The sequence below is a fragment of the Piliocolobus tephrosceles genome, chromosome 13 (assembly GCF_002776525.5).
Source record: "Piliocolobus tephrosceles isolate RC106 chromosome 13, ASM277652v3, whole genome shotgun sequence".
In the NCBI taxonomy this organism is placed as follows: domain Eukaryota; kingdom Metazoa; phylum Chordata; class Mammalia; order Primates; family Cercopithecidae; genus Piliocolobus; species Piliocolobus tephrosceles.
In genome coordinates, this window is record NC_045446.1 from 52656749 (window position 1) to 52669830 (window position 13082).

General features: G+C 47.0%; 1 protein-coding gene across 5 annotated transcripts in view; it reads left to right on the plus strand.

Moving 5' to 3' along the window:
- The first annotated feature begins 2998 nt into the window (after window positions 1-2998).
- The window catches only part of DKK3 (dickkopf WNT signaling pathway inhibitor 3), a 46364-nt gene continuing 36280 nt past the window's right edge, over window positions 2999-13082 (plus strand). Inside the window, exons 1-3 of one of the 5 annotated variants that reach the window (XM_023230846.2) lie at window positions 2999-3131; window positions 4151-4389; window positions 10218-10355. In XM_023230846.2, the coding sequence (XP_023086614.2) occupies window positions 3053-3131; window positions 4151-4389; window positions 10218-10355 (456 nt within the window). In that variant the 5' untranslated portion in view covers window positions 2999-3052. Of the gene's footprint in view, window positions 3132-3390; window positions 3587-3676; window positions 3890-4150; window positions 4390-10217; window positions 10356-13082 lie in introns of those variants that run through there. The other 4 variants (XM_023230848.2, XM_023230847.3, XM_023230849.2 and 1 more) reach the window with 4 other exon arrangements.

The following is a 13082-nucleotide window of genomic DNA, read 5'->3' on the forward strand; positions in this document are numbered from 1 at the left end:
AGTTACTTAGAGTTATTTTGTTTATTTGTTCAAGTTTCCTATAGATTCTGGATATTAGTCATTTGTCAGATGCAGAGTTTGCAAATATTTTCTCTCATTCTGTAGGTTGTCTATATACCCTGTTGATTGTTTCTTTTGCTGTGCAGAAGCTTTTTAGTTTAATTAAGTCCCATTTGTCTATTTTTGTTATTGTTGCATTTGGTTTTGAGGTCGTAGTCATAAATTCGTTGCCTAGGCCAATGTCCAGAAGAGTTTCTCTTAGGTTTTCTTCTAGTATTTTTATAGTTTCAAAGCTTACATTTAAGTCTTAATCCATCTTGAATTAATTTTTATATATGGCAAGATGTAGGGGGTCTATTGTGATTCTTCTGCATATGCCTAGCCAGTTTTCCCAGAATCCTTTCCCCATTGTTAATTTTTGTTGACCTTGTTGAAGATCAGTTGACTGTAGGTGTGTGGCTTCATTTATGGGTTCTTTATTCATTCCATTGATCTATATGTCTAATTTTGTGCCGGTACCATGCTGTTTTGGTTATCATAGACTTGTAGTATTGTTTGAAGTCAGATAATGTGATACCTCTACTCCAGCCTGTTGTAGACGCCCTTCCTCACCTCACAGTAAAGGAGGCCACTGCTGGGCCTTGGGGAGGTCAGCATTTTGTCAAGAACAAATCTAAGAAAAAAAGTCTACTCGACTACAAGAGTTTTTATTGAGTTGTTTTTGCTTTGTTTTGTTTGGAGGATGGTGCCTTCTGCTTTTATTTACCAATTTATTCACAAAACATTTAAAATATACCAAAAATAATAAAAAAGAACCAGCCACACCCATGTATCCTGATGTAAGTAATCATGGTTGATTAAACAGATGTGAATATTTGGAAACTTTTGTTTCAGAATTCCTCCATGCTGGTACACTCCCTTTCTTGAAGAAATAAAATGTCATGAATACAACTGAAGATATCCTCCATCCCTTCCTTGCCTCCCACCTCAGAGGCAGCCTGCACATTTCTGTATTTTTATTATATGTGAGCATCCATAAACAATACATGCTATTTTTCTGCATTTCTAAGATATTCACAAATTGTAACCCATATATGTCATTTTGCAAATTGCCTTTTCTCCCTCATACTATATTTTTGAGAGTTGGTGATGTTGCTGCCTATAAATGTTGTTCATGGTTCTACCTGCTGTACAGTATTCTATTATTGTAGAAGCCCCGGTCTATCCATTCTCCTGCTGGAAAACACCGGCAAGTAGTTTCCACATTTTTTGCCATTGTAAATACTGCCTCAGTAAACATCTTTATACATGTCTTCTTTTACACGTGGTCATGAGTTTCTGGAGGGTGGACAACTAGATGTGAAATTGCTGTGTGCACTTTCTAGGCAATTTTCAGCAAGTGATATCCGCCTTGCTGCCATTTCCTCAACCATGAAATGGGAACCCAGTTTATGACTTGGTAGCTCCCTTATAGAGAAAATGTGAGAACCTAAAATTTTAAATAATAATTCCAGAAAGTGTTTCCAATGCCATCAAAGGAAAAAATCAACTGTTCCTAGTGGATACAGAGCTTAGCCAGTGACACAATGGGAATTGTGGAAATGTAGAATGTTCTCTACTCTACATATGATTGTCCTGGATAGCTCTGCACTCTCTGCCTGCTCTGTGCCCCTCACCTCCCAATGGCCATCCAGACTGACCCTTTCTCTAACAAGTCCCTGACCCCACTGGGCTCCCCAGTCTGAGCTCTTTGGAGCTGACACTCCCTGTCCAGATCTGGTTTGGGCTCAGCTCCGCAGCTGGGCCCGGGGCTTTTCCTTCAGGTCCATGAATGTCTCAGGCTGGTGAGAGGACTGGCATGGAGCTGGTCAGGAAAGCCACTTATATTTGAGACCTGTAGATTTTCTTACCATTTCTTCTCTCTCTTTTTCTCTCTTTCTCTCTCCCTCTCTCTTTCCTCTCTCTTTCTTTCTTTCTTTCTTTCCTTCCTTCCTTCCTTCCTTCCTTCCTTCCTTCCTTCCTTCCTTCTCTCTCTCTCTTTCTCTCTCTCTCTTTCTTTCGCTTGTAGTTTAACCTAATAATTGAACTACTGATAAATTATTACATTTGGGAATACAAAATGTTGACTCCATACAAGAAAACAAGTGTCCCTTTGCCTGACACTTGGGGCACTTCAATATATAGAGATTTTTAGGTTCAGTCTGAAAGTCAGGACCTCTAGACCGCATGGCAAAAGATGTAAGGCAGAAGACAGTCTTACTGGGGAAATTCGTGGACTTTAAGCCAGCAACACGAAGGACTGGAAGAGCATGATGTGCTCTGTAAACCCGCACCACTGCAATTCCTAGCTCGGCCCCACAATATGCCGCCACAGCACCCTCCAGTTCGGCATTAGTTTCTTCCTAATGTCCACCTGCCCGAAGTGACATGCTGGGGCATGTGGAGACTCAGCTCCGGGTTCCTGGATGGGCCCAGCCACCCCCAGAAAGCTAATGAATGCTCAGCCAGGGCTGCCAGATGCCCAGGGGACAGAGCAGGAGATGCCGCAGAAAGGGGCTTTCCCTGCAGTTCAGGAGGGCCCTGTCCCCAGGCCCAGAAGTAGAAGGGAAAGAGGCTGGAAGCTGTGTTTTGGCGGTTAACAGTAATGTGGGTAGTGCTGCAGAGAAAGGCAGTCTTGGGGCCTCAAGCTGGAGAGCACCAACTGCAGAGTCAGCTACACTCAGCACCTCTGGCCAGCCCTGCCTTCACCTGCTGTTTGGCCTAATGGTCTAACTTCTCTGATTCTCCACTACCCACTCCATATTACGTTTTTGAGACTTGTCAATGTTTTACATTAGCGCTAACTGGGACGCACACAAGTCTGGTAACTTGGCCAGGGAGGGAAGGTAGGAAGGAGCAGAGCTGGCTGCAGGTGTCTGGTCCTGACCACTCCTCTATGCCACCCTTGAGGAGCTTGCTGACTTTCTCATGACGTTCTCCCATTCCAGGAGCTGCAAGTGCGTTGTCCTGGCTGTAGTACGGTGTCAACCATGGCAGACTAAGGCCAGCGGTGATGGCTGGAACGCCAGGCTGGGGAGCTGGGAATTTTCCTGAAGATTGCACAGGACAGAGGTTGCCTTGGAAAGATCAAGGTGGGACTGAGGAACATTCCCCCCACCCACAACCTCGGTGGGCTGTTGCAAGCCTGGAAGCCAGAGAACACAGAGGCCTGGGATGCCTCGGGGGCAGGGGGAAGCAGCGAAGGAGATGGCTGCCTTCCGTAGAGCTGGTCGCGGAGGCAGAAGAGGAGGGTGCGGGGCGTGAGGTGGACGGCGCCCCGGCTGGCCAATGGCCGGGCTGCGGCCCCTGCGCGGGGCGGGGTGGGCCTGGTGGGCGGGCGGGGCTCGGTGGGGGACCTGGTGGGCGGTCAGGGCGCGGGCTGCGGGCTCTCTCGGGTACCAGCCCTGCCGCACCCCGCTGCACTCCAGCACCCGCGGCCCGCCCACCGCGCCGTTCTCGCTCCCGCAGCCGCACCCGCAGCCCGGCGGCCTCCCGGCGGGAGCGAGCAGATCCAGTCCAGCCTGCAGCGCAGCTCGGCCCAGTCGGGGTGGGTGAGGGGCGGCGGTGGGGGAGGGGACGACTTGGCTGAGCTCAGCCTCTCTTGGGTGGGTGTGGGGTGGGGCGCTCCAGTAGGACCCGACCCCAAGGGGAGGGGGCTGACCTGTGCTCTGCCCACCCCAGGTAGGGGCTGAGAGAGGATTGGGGTGGAAGTAGGGGTCGGGCACTCTGACTTGGTGGAGGAGGAGCTAGGGTTTGAACCCGGGACTAAGTCGAGGTGAGCTGGGGCTTGGGAGCTATTAGCGTAGAGGATCCGGGTTCGGTTGCTCTGGCGAGGGCTCCAGCATCGCAGGTGAGAGGCAGAGCTCAGCTTGTGCTGGAGGATGGGGGTGCGGGGTCCTGGGGCGATCGGGGCTCGGGCTGGAGCGGGTGGGGTCGCATCTTTTCGGGTGTAGAGGAGCTGCATTTTCAGTGGCCTCAGTTTCCTCCTGTCTCCGGGCGGGTGCGGAAAAGAGGGGCGCCAGGGGCGGGCGGCTGGGCGGAGCGGGGCGGGGCGGCGGGCCAGGCCAGGGGGGTGGTCCGCGCGCCTCTGATCGCGTTCCGGGACACACAGGCGGCGGCTGCGGGCGCAGAGCGGAGATGCAGCGGCTCGGGGCCACCCTGCTGTGCCTGCTGCTGGCGGCGGCGGTCCCCACGGCCCCCGCGCCCGCTCCGACGGCGACCTCGCCTCCCATCGAGCCGGGCCCGGCTTTCAACTACCCGCAGGAGGAGGCCACGCTCAACGAGATGTTCCGCGAGGTTGAGGAACTGATGGAGGACACGCAGCACAAATTGCGCAGCGCGGTGGAGGAGGTGGGTGTGCGCTGGCGGCGCGGGGCTCTGGGAAGAGCCAGGCTGGGGACAGCGAAGGCTGGAAAGGCATGGAAGAGCGCTGGCTAGGGACCTGGGGTCCCGAGCACGGGCTGGCAAGGGCCGACAGCCGATGCGGAGCGGCCTGGAGGTAGCGCAGGGTGATCCCTACTCCCGCCTCGTTTTGCCTCCTTCCCAAAAAGTCTGGATCTGAGCCTGTGCACCGAGAGGCTCTGCAGCTGGACCCTCCCTAGGTAGCTGGGGCCACCTGCCTGCGGTTGGCGTCAGGCATGCCGTTGGCCTTCCCTATTGTAAGCGGAGGTTTCCAGGGCCCCTGGTATTCCAGTACTGTGGTTTCACAGAGACCCGGGGCAAGCTCCAGGCATCGCCAAGTTCTAGCTTGTCTGTTACGCTTTGAGCTTGTTAGGATGCCATGCAGGGACAAAGAGGCAAAGAGCCCTGAGATTTGCTGGCAGTCTGTCTGGGCTGCCTTGCTTCTCGTGCAATGTGGGGGCAGAGAGGGAAGATGGAAATCCCAAATCTCAGCACTGTATGAGTAGGGGATGAGGATGTGAGAGGCAATCCCCCTTCCACCCAACAGTGCTTTGCAGTTGTCCTGGGCTCACGTCCTCTTCTGCCACTCAGTAACAGGGTGACATTGGGCAAATCGTTTATATCCTGCACCTCAGTTCCCTGTGAGAACTAAATGTCGTAAGTGTGGGTATCTGGCAAGTAATAGGTGCACAGTATTTAGCAACTATTATTATCAGATACCACGTACCTTAGCAAAGTTTTGCCTAGCTTCTGCCCTCCATCACCTCCAGGTCTAAACACTGTGGGTGGCGTCTTGTTCTGTCCTCTGTGATGGGCACCCACGCATGCCAAGGGCTGCCTGGGAAGAAGATGTCACTAACCCTGCCCTCTCCATCCAGGTGCAGGGAGCTGTCCCTGGTGCCTGAGGTGGGTAGGCGTGGGCGCTGTTGGGCCCGGCTCTGTCTGTAGCCTGTGTCTAGAGAGGAGCCAGCCATCCCAGTGAAGGAGCCAGCAGGAAACTAATGTCCAGGCTGGTTAACCCCTGGTCTGGTTTCACATCCCTGCTCTCTCCAGCTTGGTAGCCCCCTTGGACAAAGCCTTAACTGCTGGCCCTTGTCTCCAGGGAGAAGTTGCTTTCTCCCCGCAGCCCTTTGTAGTTTGGGGCTATTTCCCCTTCCACTCCACAGCAGTTAGCCTGTGGAGTTTGCAGTGAAGGGGACACTGGCTTTGGCGGCAGTGACTTGGGCAGCTGTCCTTGAATATCCACTGGACAGGCCCAGCTCCCAAGACCCATGATCTTTCTGTTTCCTGTGATTGCAAAACAGTCATAACATGGAAAAACTAAAGGGTGAAGGGATTCAGATAGGCCCCCATGTCTCTTAACTCTGAAGCTTCAAATTAAATGGAGTCCACGATGCCTCTGGTTCTAGGGCAGGCCGTCTGCTTTCCTTATTCAGGTTCTAGGACTTTTCCTCCTGCACACAGATTCCTAGTAAGACTGAGTAAGTCACCTCTATGTTTTTGTGCCCACCACTGTTCAGAAAGTCTGCAGCGTGGTCCTCTGACGTTAGCTTCTGGTGAGGCAGGAGAAGGAGCAGCAAGGGCCTCTTCAGTCTCTTCTTGAGCAGAGCAGTGTGGGGCTCTGCAGGACCTCGTGACGGGGTCTTCTCCATGGGCGTTATCCACACTGGGTTTTGCCAAGACCCCAGCTTTCCTCCCTCTAGATGTGGCTCTTTGTAGGTTGGGGGTTGAAGTTTGCCACCAGAGGAGATGCTGGCTGTCACTTCTATCCCACTCTTTCCCAGAGGTGTCCTCGCTGGCCGTGGGTACAGCATGAGAGAGGTTGAATACCGTGGCAGGAGAACAGGCAGTGGGGACTGACCTTCCGTCATCCAGTCCCTGCTCTGCCACTTACTGGCAATGGCCTCCTGAGTCTGAAGTGGAGAAATGTCCACCTCTTAGGGTAAGGTGAGAATTCAATGAGATGATGCAAGTAAAGCAAATCAGTGAGTTGGGCAGCCATCCTTGAATATCCACTGGTCAGTTCCAGAGCCCAAGATCCATGATCTTTGTTTCCTGTGACTGCGAAACAATCATGACATGGAACAATTAAAGGGTGAAGGGAGTCAGATAGTCCCCAATGTCTCTTAACTCTGCAGCTTCAAATTAAATTGAGCTTGTGATGCCTGTGGTTCTCAATAGAATCTATCTTTTAAAATATCTTAAAGCATTAAAAATTAACCTTAAAATGTTGAAAGTGTCCTTTAGATATCTTCAAAAACAGAATACAATAGATTGTTAATAGACTGTGGTTATTAGTACTAATTTTTTGTAAAGAGACTACCAGAATGCCCCTTAAATCTCATAGACACGGGATAATCGGCATTTAGTCATTGTTCAGGGGAAAAATAAAAAAGGACCTGGGCCAGATGCATTATTTGTTTACATAGTTGCATCATGAATCTGCTTTCAAGAAGCTTCCTGGCATTATCAATGTTCCCGCTGGCTCAAGCTGTTGAAGTTTCTTAAGGGGAAGAACAAAGCAGGTCTAGTTGTACAGCCATTACTGGGAAAAGCAAATCTTCAAATGGCTTCAATCAGGGATATTACTACTTTCCTGTATTACTGTTCTGTATGCTACCAATGTATTCTGAAGATATAACCACTCTGTTTCTCTTCCCCTTATTGCCAGCTCTGTAACTCACTAGTTTTAGAATGTTCTTACTGCCTCACCTATTCCTAGTAAGAATTCTAATACCAAGCCTGGATCTCTTTCATTTTTCCTACTATACCCCTTTTGCAGACACACAGATTTAACCAACTATAAATGCCATTTTTAACAGCATTCACATTCCTCGTCTATGAAACAGCTCCTTTTCCTTCAGACTTAAGTTTCTCTTGCTAGTGGCAATAATAGTTGTGGTTGAAATTTCCATTGTAAACTATACTTTTAGTTCATGGTGCCATTTAAGAACCGTTAGCTCATTCTGTTGAAATAACCAGTGACTGAGCTGGGGGGAAAAGTTTTATAAAAAGACTATCTGCTCAGCCTAGAGGAAGCTCTAGGTTTGGCAACTTGTCAATTATTTGAAAGCCAAACTGATCCCTATGGGAATTTAAAAAACACTAAAACATTCTCTTCTTCTGGGTGGATCCTCTCCGGCACCTTCAGTCTTCTCTTCCCAACTGTATCTTTTCTGTCACTAACCTGAGTGGTAACTGAGGGCAAGTTCCTTTGCTTTAAAAAAAAAAAAAAAAAAAAGGCATTTTCTTGCCCATTCTGTCTTCTCTCTCAGCACCGTTTCTTCTGCCCTTTGCTGGCAAGCTCTTCAAACACGTGGTATCAACTGTCTGCTCTTCCTGCTTCTAGCTGTCCATTCCCTTCAGAACTCTGGCAAAACAAACTGGCTTCTTTTGAAACTGCCTTCTTAAAGGGCAGTATGATGAAAACAGCTATGAATTTCATCTTTGCTGTGTGGCAGGTAGTATCTTTCATGCCTTAATTCTTATATCTATGTCATGGTCCTTAATTCTTATATCTACTCCACAAAGTAGGACATCCCTATTTTACAAATGAGCAAGCTGAGGTTTAGTGGGATTTGGTATCTTGTCCAAAGTCACACAGCTACTTTGTGGCAGAGCCAGGACTTGAACCCACCTTGTCTGACTCCAGAATCCTGGTACTTTCCACTGTGTTCCTCTCTGAGGATGCTGCAGGCAACGACTTGACTCGTCCAGTGGCCATCTCTCAATGGCTTGATCCTTCTAGACTTACTTAGAGTCTTTCCCACCTAGAAGGCCCCTACCCAGATGTAGCTCCCATCTCCTAGACCTAATTCTAGCCAGTTCCCTGACTCCCCTCTCTTTCTGGTCTACTCGTTATATTATTTTCCCTCTAGCCTTCTGGAATTTGCTGTACCTCCCTATTGCCCGGAACAGAGATTCTTAACTGGGGGGTCAGAGGGAGGGGAGGGAAATCCTCAGAATCATCTGAGAAGCTCAGTAACATCGGGGGTCTCACCTCTAGAAATCCCAATTCAGCAGGTCCATGAAGGGATCCAGATATGTCTATTTTTTTAACTTTCGGACGTGACTCTGTAATCACAGCTTTCCCATAAGATTGCTGTGAATATTCAAGGCATCTGGTGCAACGGCTCAGGCATTGTCAATGCCCCAAACATGGGGGCTATTCTGAGAGTTATTGTTGTTATGAAGCCAGTGATCAAGTTTCAGACATCTCAGCAGCCATCTCAGAATCCAGCACAGCACTGTGTACACGGTGGCCACCGACTAAGTCCTTGTCGAGCCTTTCTGCCCAGCAGGTTTTTTTCACACTTCGAGTTTAGTGTTTTCGTGTTGCATTGAGACATGAGGATTCTTTCCTCTTATCCTCCTCAACTCAGCAAACCTGGTGGTTAAAGCAGGGGCTCATCTAGTACTTGAGGGGACAGAGGACAGTGATTTTTTAAATAGGAAAATATTTTTGAGCATTCTTTTTAAAAATAAAAATAGCCCACAGTCAAAACTAGCAGTGTAGGAAAATTGCCATATATCAAGTAGAACTTCTCTTTGTGTCTCTCATTTTAAATTCCTAGACAGAGTATCTGATTGGCTCAATTAGTCTATGATGTGGCCTCCCTTTGGGTCCCATCAGCTGTGAACAGGTGACGTTGTCAACTGCCCGCTCATCAGGGCTAGGACAGGGTGATAATCTGGAAGGGGAAGTTGAGTGCAGACATGAGGTCACTGACATATCTGGTATAGATGTTATGGAGGATCATGAGACTGGAGGATTTGAGGACAGTGGCCACAGAAACCTGACACCAGAAAAGAACATACGTTCAAGAAGACCAGAAGGGGTGTGGACCCCGGGAACTGATTAATTGACCCTCTACAAAGATCCCTTTCCAAGAATTTCCTACAACGGTACCCAAGAGGTAGGGTGGGGAAGGAGACACAGCTGTGGCCCTACCTACAGGGAGTAAGTTTAGGTCCCCTCCATCCCCTGCCCCTACCACCACCACCAACAGGCCCTGCCACAAAGACTTAAGAGCAAATAGTGTATTTGGGATGTGTTCCCAGAAGACATTAGCAGGAAGTGGGGAAGTGAGATGAAAGAAAAGAAAGACAATCAACGGTGTGCCCACAAGCAGGTTACTGCTCCGGGCATCTAGAGCTCCATCCACCGGGGCCTCAGAGGGAGACTACGTAGATTCTATATGCTTTAGAATTGTCTAGTGAAGGGAGAAGCTGGAGTGCTTACCTTCATAGTCTGTCTGTCACTGCTAGGATGTTAACTCCCTAGCACTTGGGGCCTGTGCAGACTGAGCATACTTTGGTGACCAGAGAATGCCCTCAGAGAGAGACAGAGCTGGTTGTTGGCATGTATGGAAACTGGATGCAGGTGACCTCCAGATTAGGCCACCAGGAGATGGGCAGGACATCAACAGCATTTATACAGGGAGCAAGACTATCTAATGGAAACATGTTCAAAATCCAGCTCCACCGTTTTCTGGGAACCTGGGGAATTTATCTAGTCTTCCTGAGCCTCAGTTTCCCTATTTGTAATATGAGGACATTAACACCCACCTCCCAGAGGGGTTGTGAAATTTCAGTGCTGTAATACATGTAAAACATTTAGTGTAATATCTTATCATAGTGAGTACTCAATTAATAGCACCTATCATCATCATGATTCTTTGTAATTGCAGAAGAGGAGAAGAGATTTTTTTTTCTAATAGACTCTCATTTCTAACAAGAGAAAATAATTTTGCTCATTAAATTCATCGATTTAATAGATGGAGGCAGAAGAAGCTGCTGCCAAAGCGTCATCAGAAGTGAACCTGGCAAACTTACCTCCCAGCTATCACAATGAGACCAACACAGACACCAAGGTTGGAAATAATACCATCCATGTGCACCGAGAAATTCACAAGGTAAGTCGTGGCCAGCACTTCCTCCTTTCTGTAGTGTCCAGTCCCATCAGATAACTAAGCTTTTTTGTTTTGTTTTTTTTTCATATGTGATATGCAAGCCCAAAATACAATTGAGAATCATAAAATACAGATTGAAAACTAGAAGGAGTAATGTTACTGTTTAAAGTGGAGAGACAATGTATCAGGATCCTAAACTGCTTTTGCATTTATGCAGTATATTTAACCCTAGGCTTCTTGCCAGTCCAGTTGCAAAGGAATGTCCAGGGATTATCATTTGAAAAAAGAAAGCAAATGAATGTCTAAAAACACCCTTTCCTAGCATTACATTTGTGGAATTGCTCTATCTCATAGGTTTTTATGTATGACTCAGTAGGGATTGAACTAAAGATCATGTTACAGTGAATTGACCCTCGCTTTTTTTTAGGAGGCATGTAAATATGATATACCCCATTTCCAAAAGAGAAACCCTCTATTGCCACAAAATTAAACTCTCATCCATTTGCTGGTTGTGCGTTCAAAATTCTATAGCAGATTTTTCCCCAAACTACCACCTGTCTGAGTGCCTCTTGGTCTAACATCATGCATGAAGAGCAACCAGGTTCATTCCCATTCTGACCTGATGAAGAAAGCTCTGCAAATCTCGAGGAATATAGCACTAGCTTGCCCCTGGTGTGCAATGTCTCTGACATGATTTGGCAGAACTCTGAGAGCGAACTGCCTAAGACTGTGCTGTGCAGATATTCAGGATCATTGTTAGCATCCCATTGTGAATATCAAGGAGTTTGCCCCCTCAGCTCATCTCAACTCCTGTATGCAAGGCCACAGTGGCTTTCACAAAAGAGCCTCACTTTTGTTCAAGTGCCCATATAATTACTTGGTTGAAACAACAGTGTTTCTGTGCCACAGAGCATAGGGGATCAATTTTCACGTGCCATTGCCTTGACTATAAAGTAGCTTTTGTGTGGCACTTCTGCCACTGCATAGTAATGGGTTCAGTTAGATGAATCAGCTACACAGTGTATCCTCCAGGTAAATGAATGAGTTTGCCTGCAGAACACAATCCTTTGGCATTGCTCATCTGCGACTGGAGAATGTTTTCAAGGTGATTATTTTATTCTTGTCAGTGTATGTTGACCCATACATACAGGCTTGTAGAATTTTAAAAAAATATGACATTGGTTAATTCTATAAAAAGCTGGCATAAAGGAAGAGATCATTTCTTTTGGGGAGAGGAATTATTTAGGTAAAAATGTAAAAGCATGGTAATTAAGATGTGGTCCTTACCTTCTCAGAACTAGAATTTGATTCCCTTCTGCAAATTAGTACAATAGTTTCCACTTTGTCCTGGCTGCAGATTCCTGTGATATTAGAGCTGGCAGAGACCTTAAAGATGATGTAGAAGTGAGAAAATCTTGAATCAGAGAAAAGATATGATTTGTTCTAGGTGACATACTAGATGGTTATTGGCGACTGAGCCAGAGCTCAAAGAATACACATCTCCTAGCTCCTGAGCCAGCATCTTTTCTTTTCTTTCTTTCTGTTTTTGTTGTTGTTGTTTGTTTGTTTTTGAGATAGAGTTTCACTCTATCGCCCAGGCTGGAGTAGTGCAGTGGCGTGATTTCAGCTCACTGCAACTTCTGCAGCCCAGGTTCAAGCGATTCTCCTGCCTCAGCCTCCCACATAGCTGGGATTATAGGCACCTGCCACTGTGGCTAATTTTTGTATTTTTAGTAGAGATGGGGTTTCACCATCTTGATCAGGTGACCAAACATCTTTTCTATCCTTCGTCACCAAACCAAACATTAGACATGACCTTTCATGGGGCAGGAACAGCCTGGGTTCTATGTTAGACTTAGCTTTGAGATGCCTGCACCTGGTTACAGAATCAGAGGCAGACAATAGATACAGCAGTGTTGGAACAAGTCTCTCATTGTACTTAAGCACTTTCCTGATGAAATGAGACCATTCACTCGAATCAGGTAGGGCTGCTAGAGCTAAAACCTGCTTGCTTTTCATGAAAGATGTTCAACTAGACACCCAGACTTGTAATTTGTCAAAAATAAAGTTGACATTGAGTTTCAAGTGATGAGCCCCAAGAATGACAGAAATAGCTGACATCTTTGAGCATTTTGCTGGTTGTCAGGCGCTGTGTGGAGTGATTTCTCCGGATCCCCTCATTTCCTCCTCATAGCAACCCTATGAGGCTGACTCTTTTTTTTTTTTTTTTTTTTTTTTAAATTCTCAGTTTATTGTACAAACAATAGTGAATAATTGGTTTGCTATAAAGACAGAAGAAAGATAGTTCATGTGCCCTTGCCAAGGGTTATTTTGAACAATGAAACCTTTGCAGCTGACCTGAAACCTTATTCCTGTTTTAATCCCTTTAAAAACATCACAGGCATTTGAGTTTCTAGCAGAACGTCTGTTTTCCTTGTCTGATAAGAAACATAACATGGAAACTACATATTTACACTTTGCAATAAATGCTGTGATCAGTTGAGGTCCCCCACCAGCATGTTCAGTTGGATCTAGAAATAGACTGGTTTCTCCCACCTTCCCTCATCATGCCGGTGGGTGTCTCTGGCCCAAAGAAACATCTGGCAATTCACAGCCCAGGCAATCTCCCTGCCTGTCTCTCTGCCTTTACCCTAGAGAACCGTTTTTCTTTCTTTTTTTTTTTTTTTTTTCTCATCTTTTTTTTTTTTTTTTTTTTTTTTTTTTTTTTTT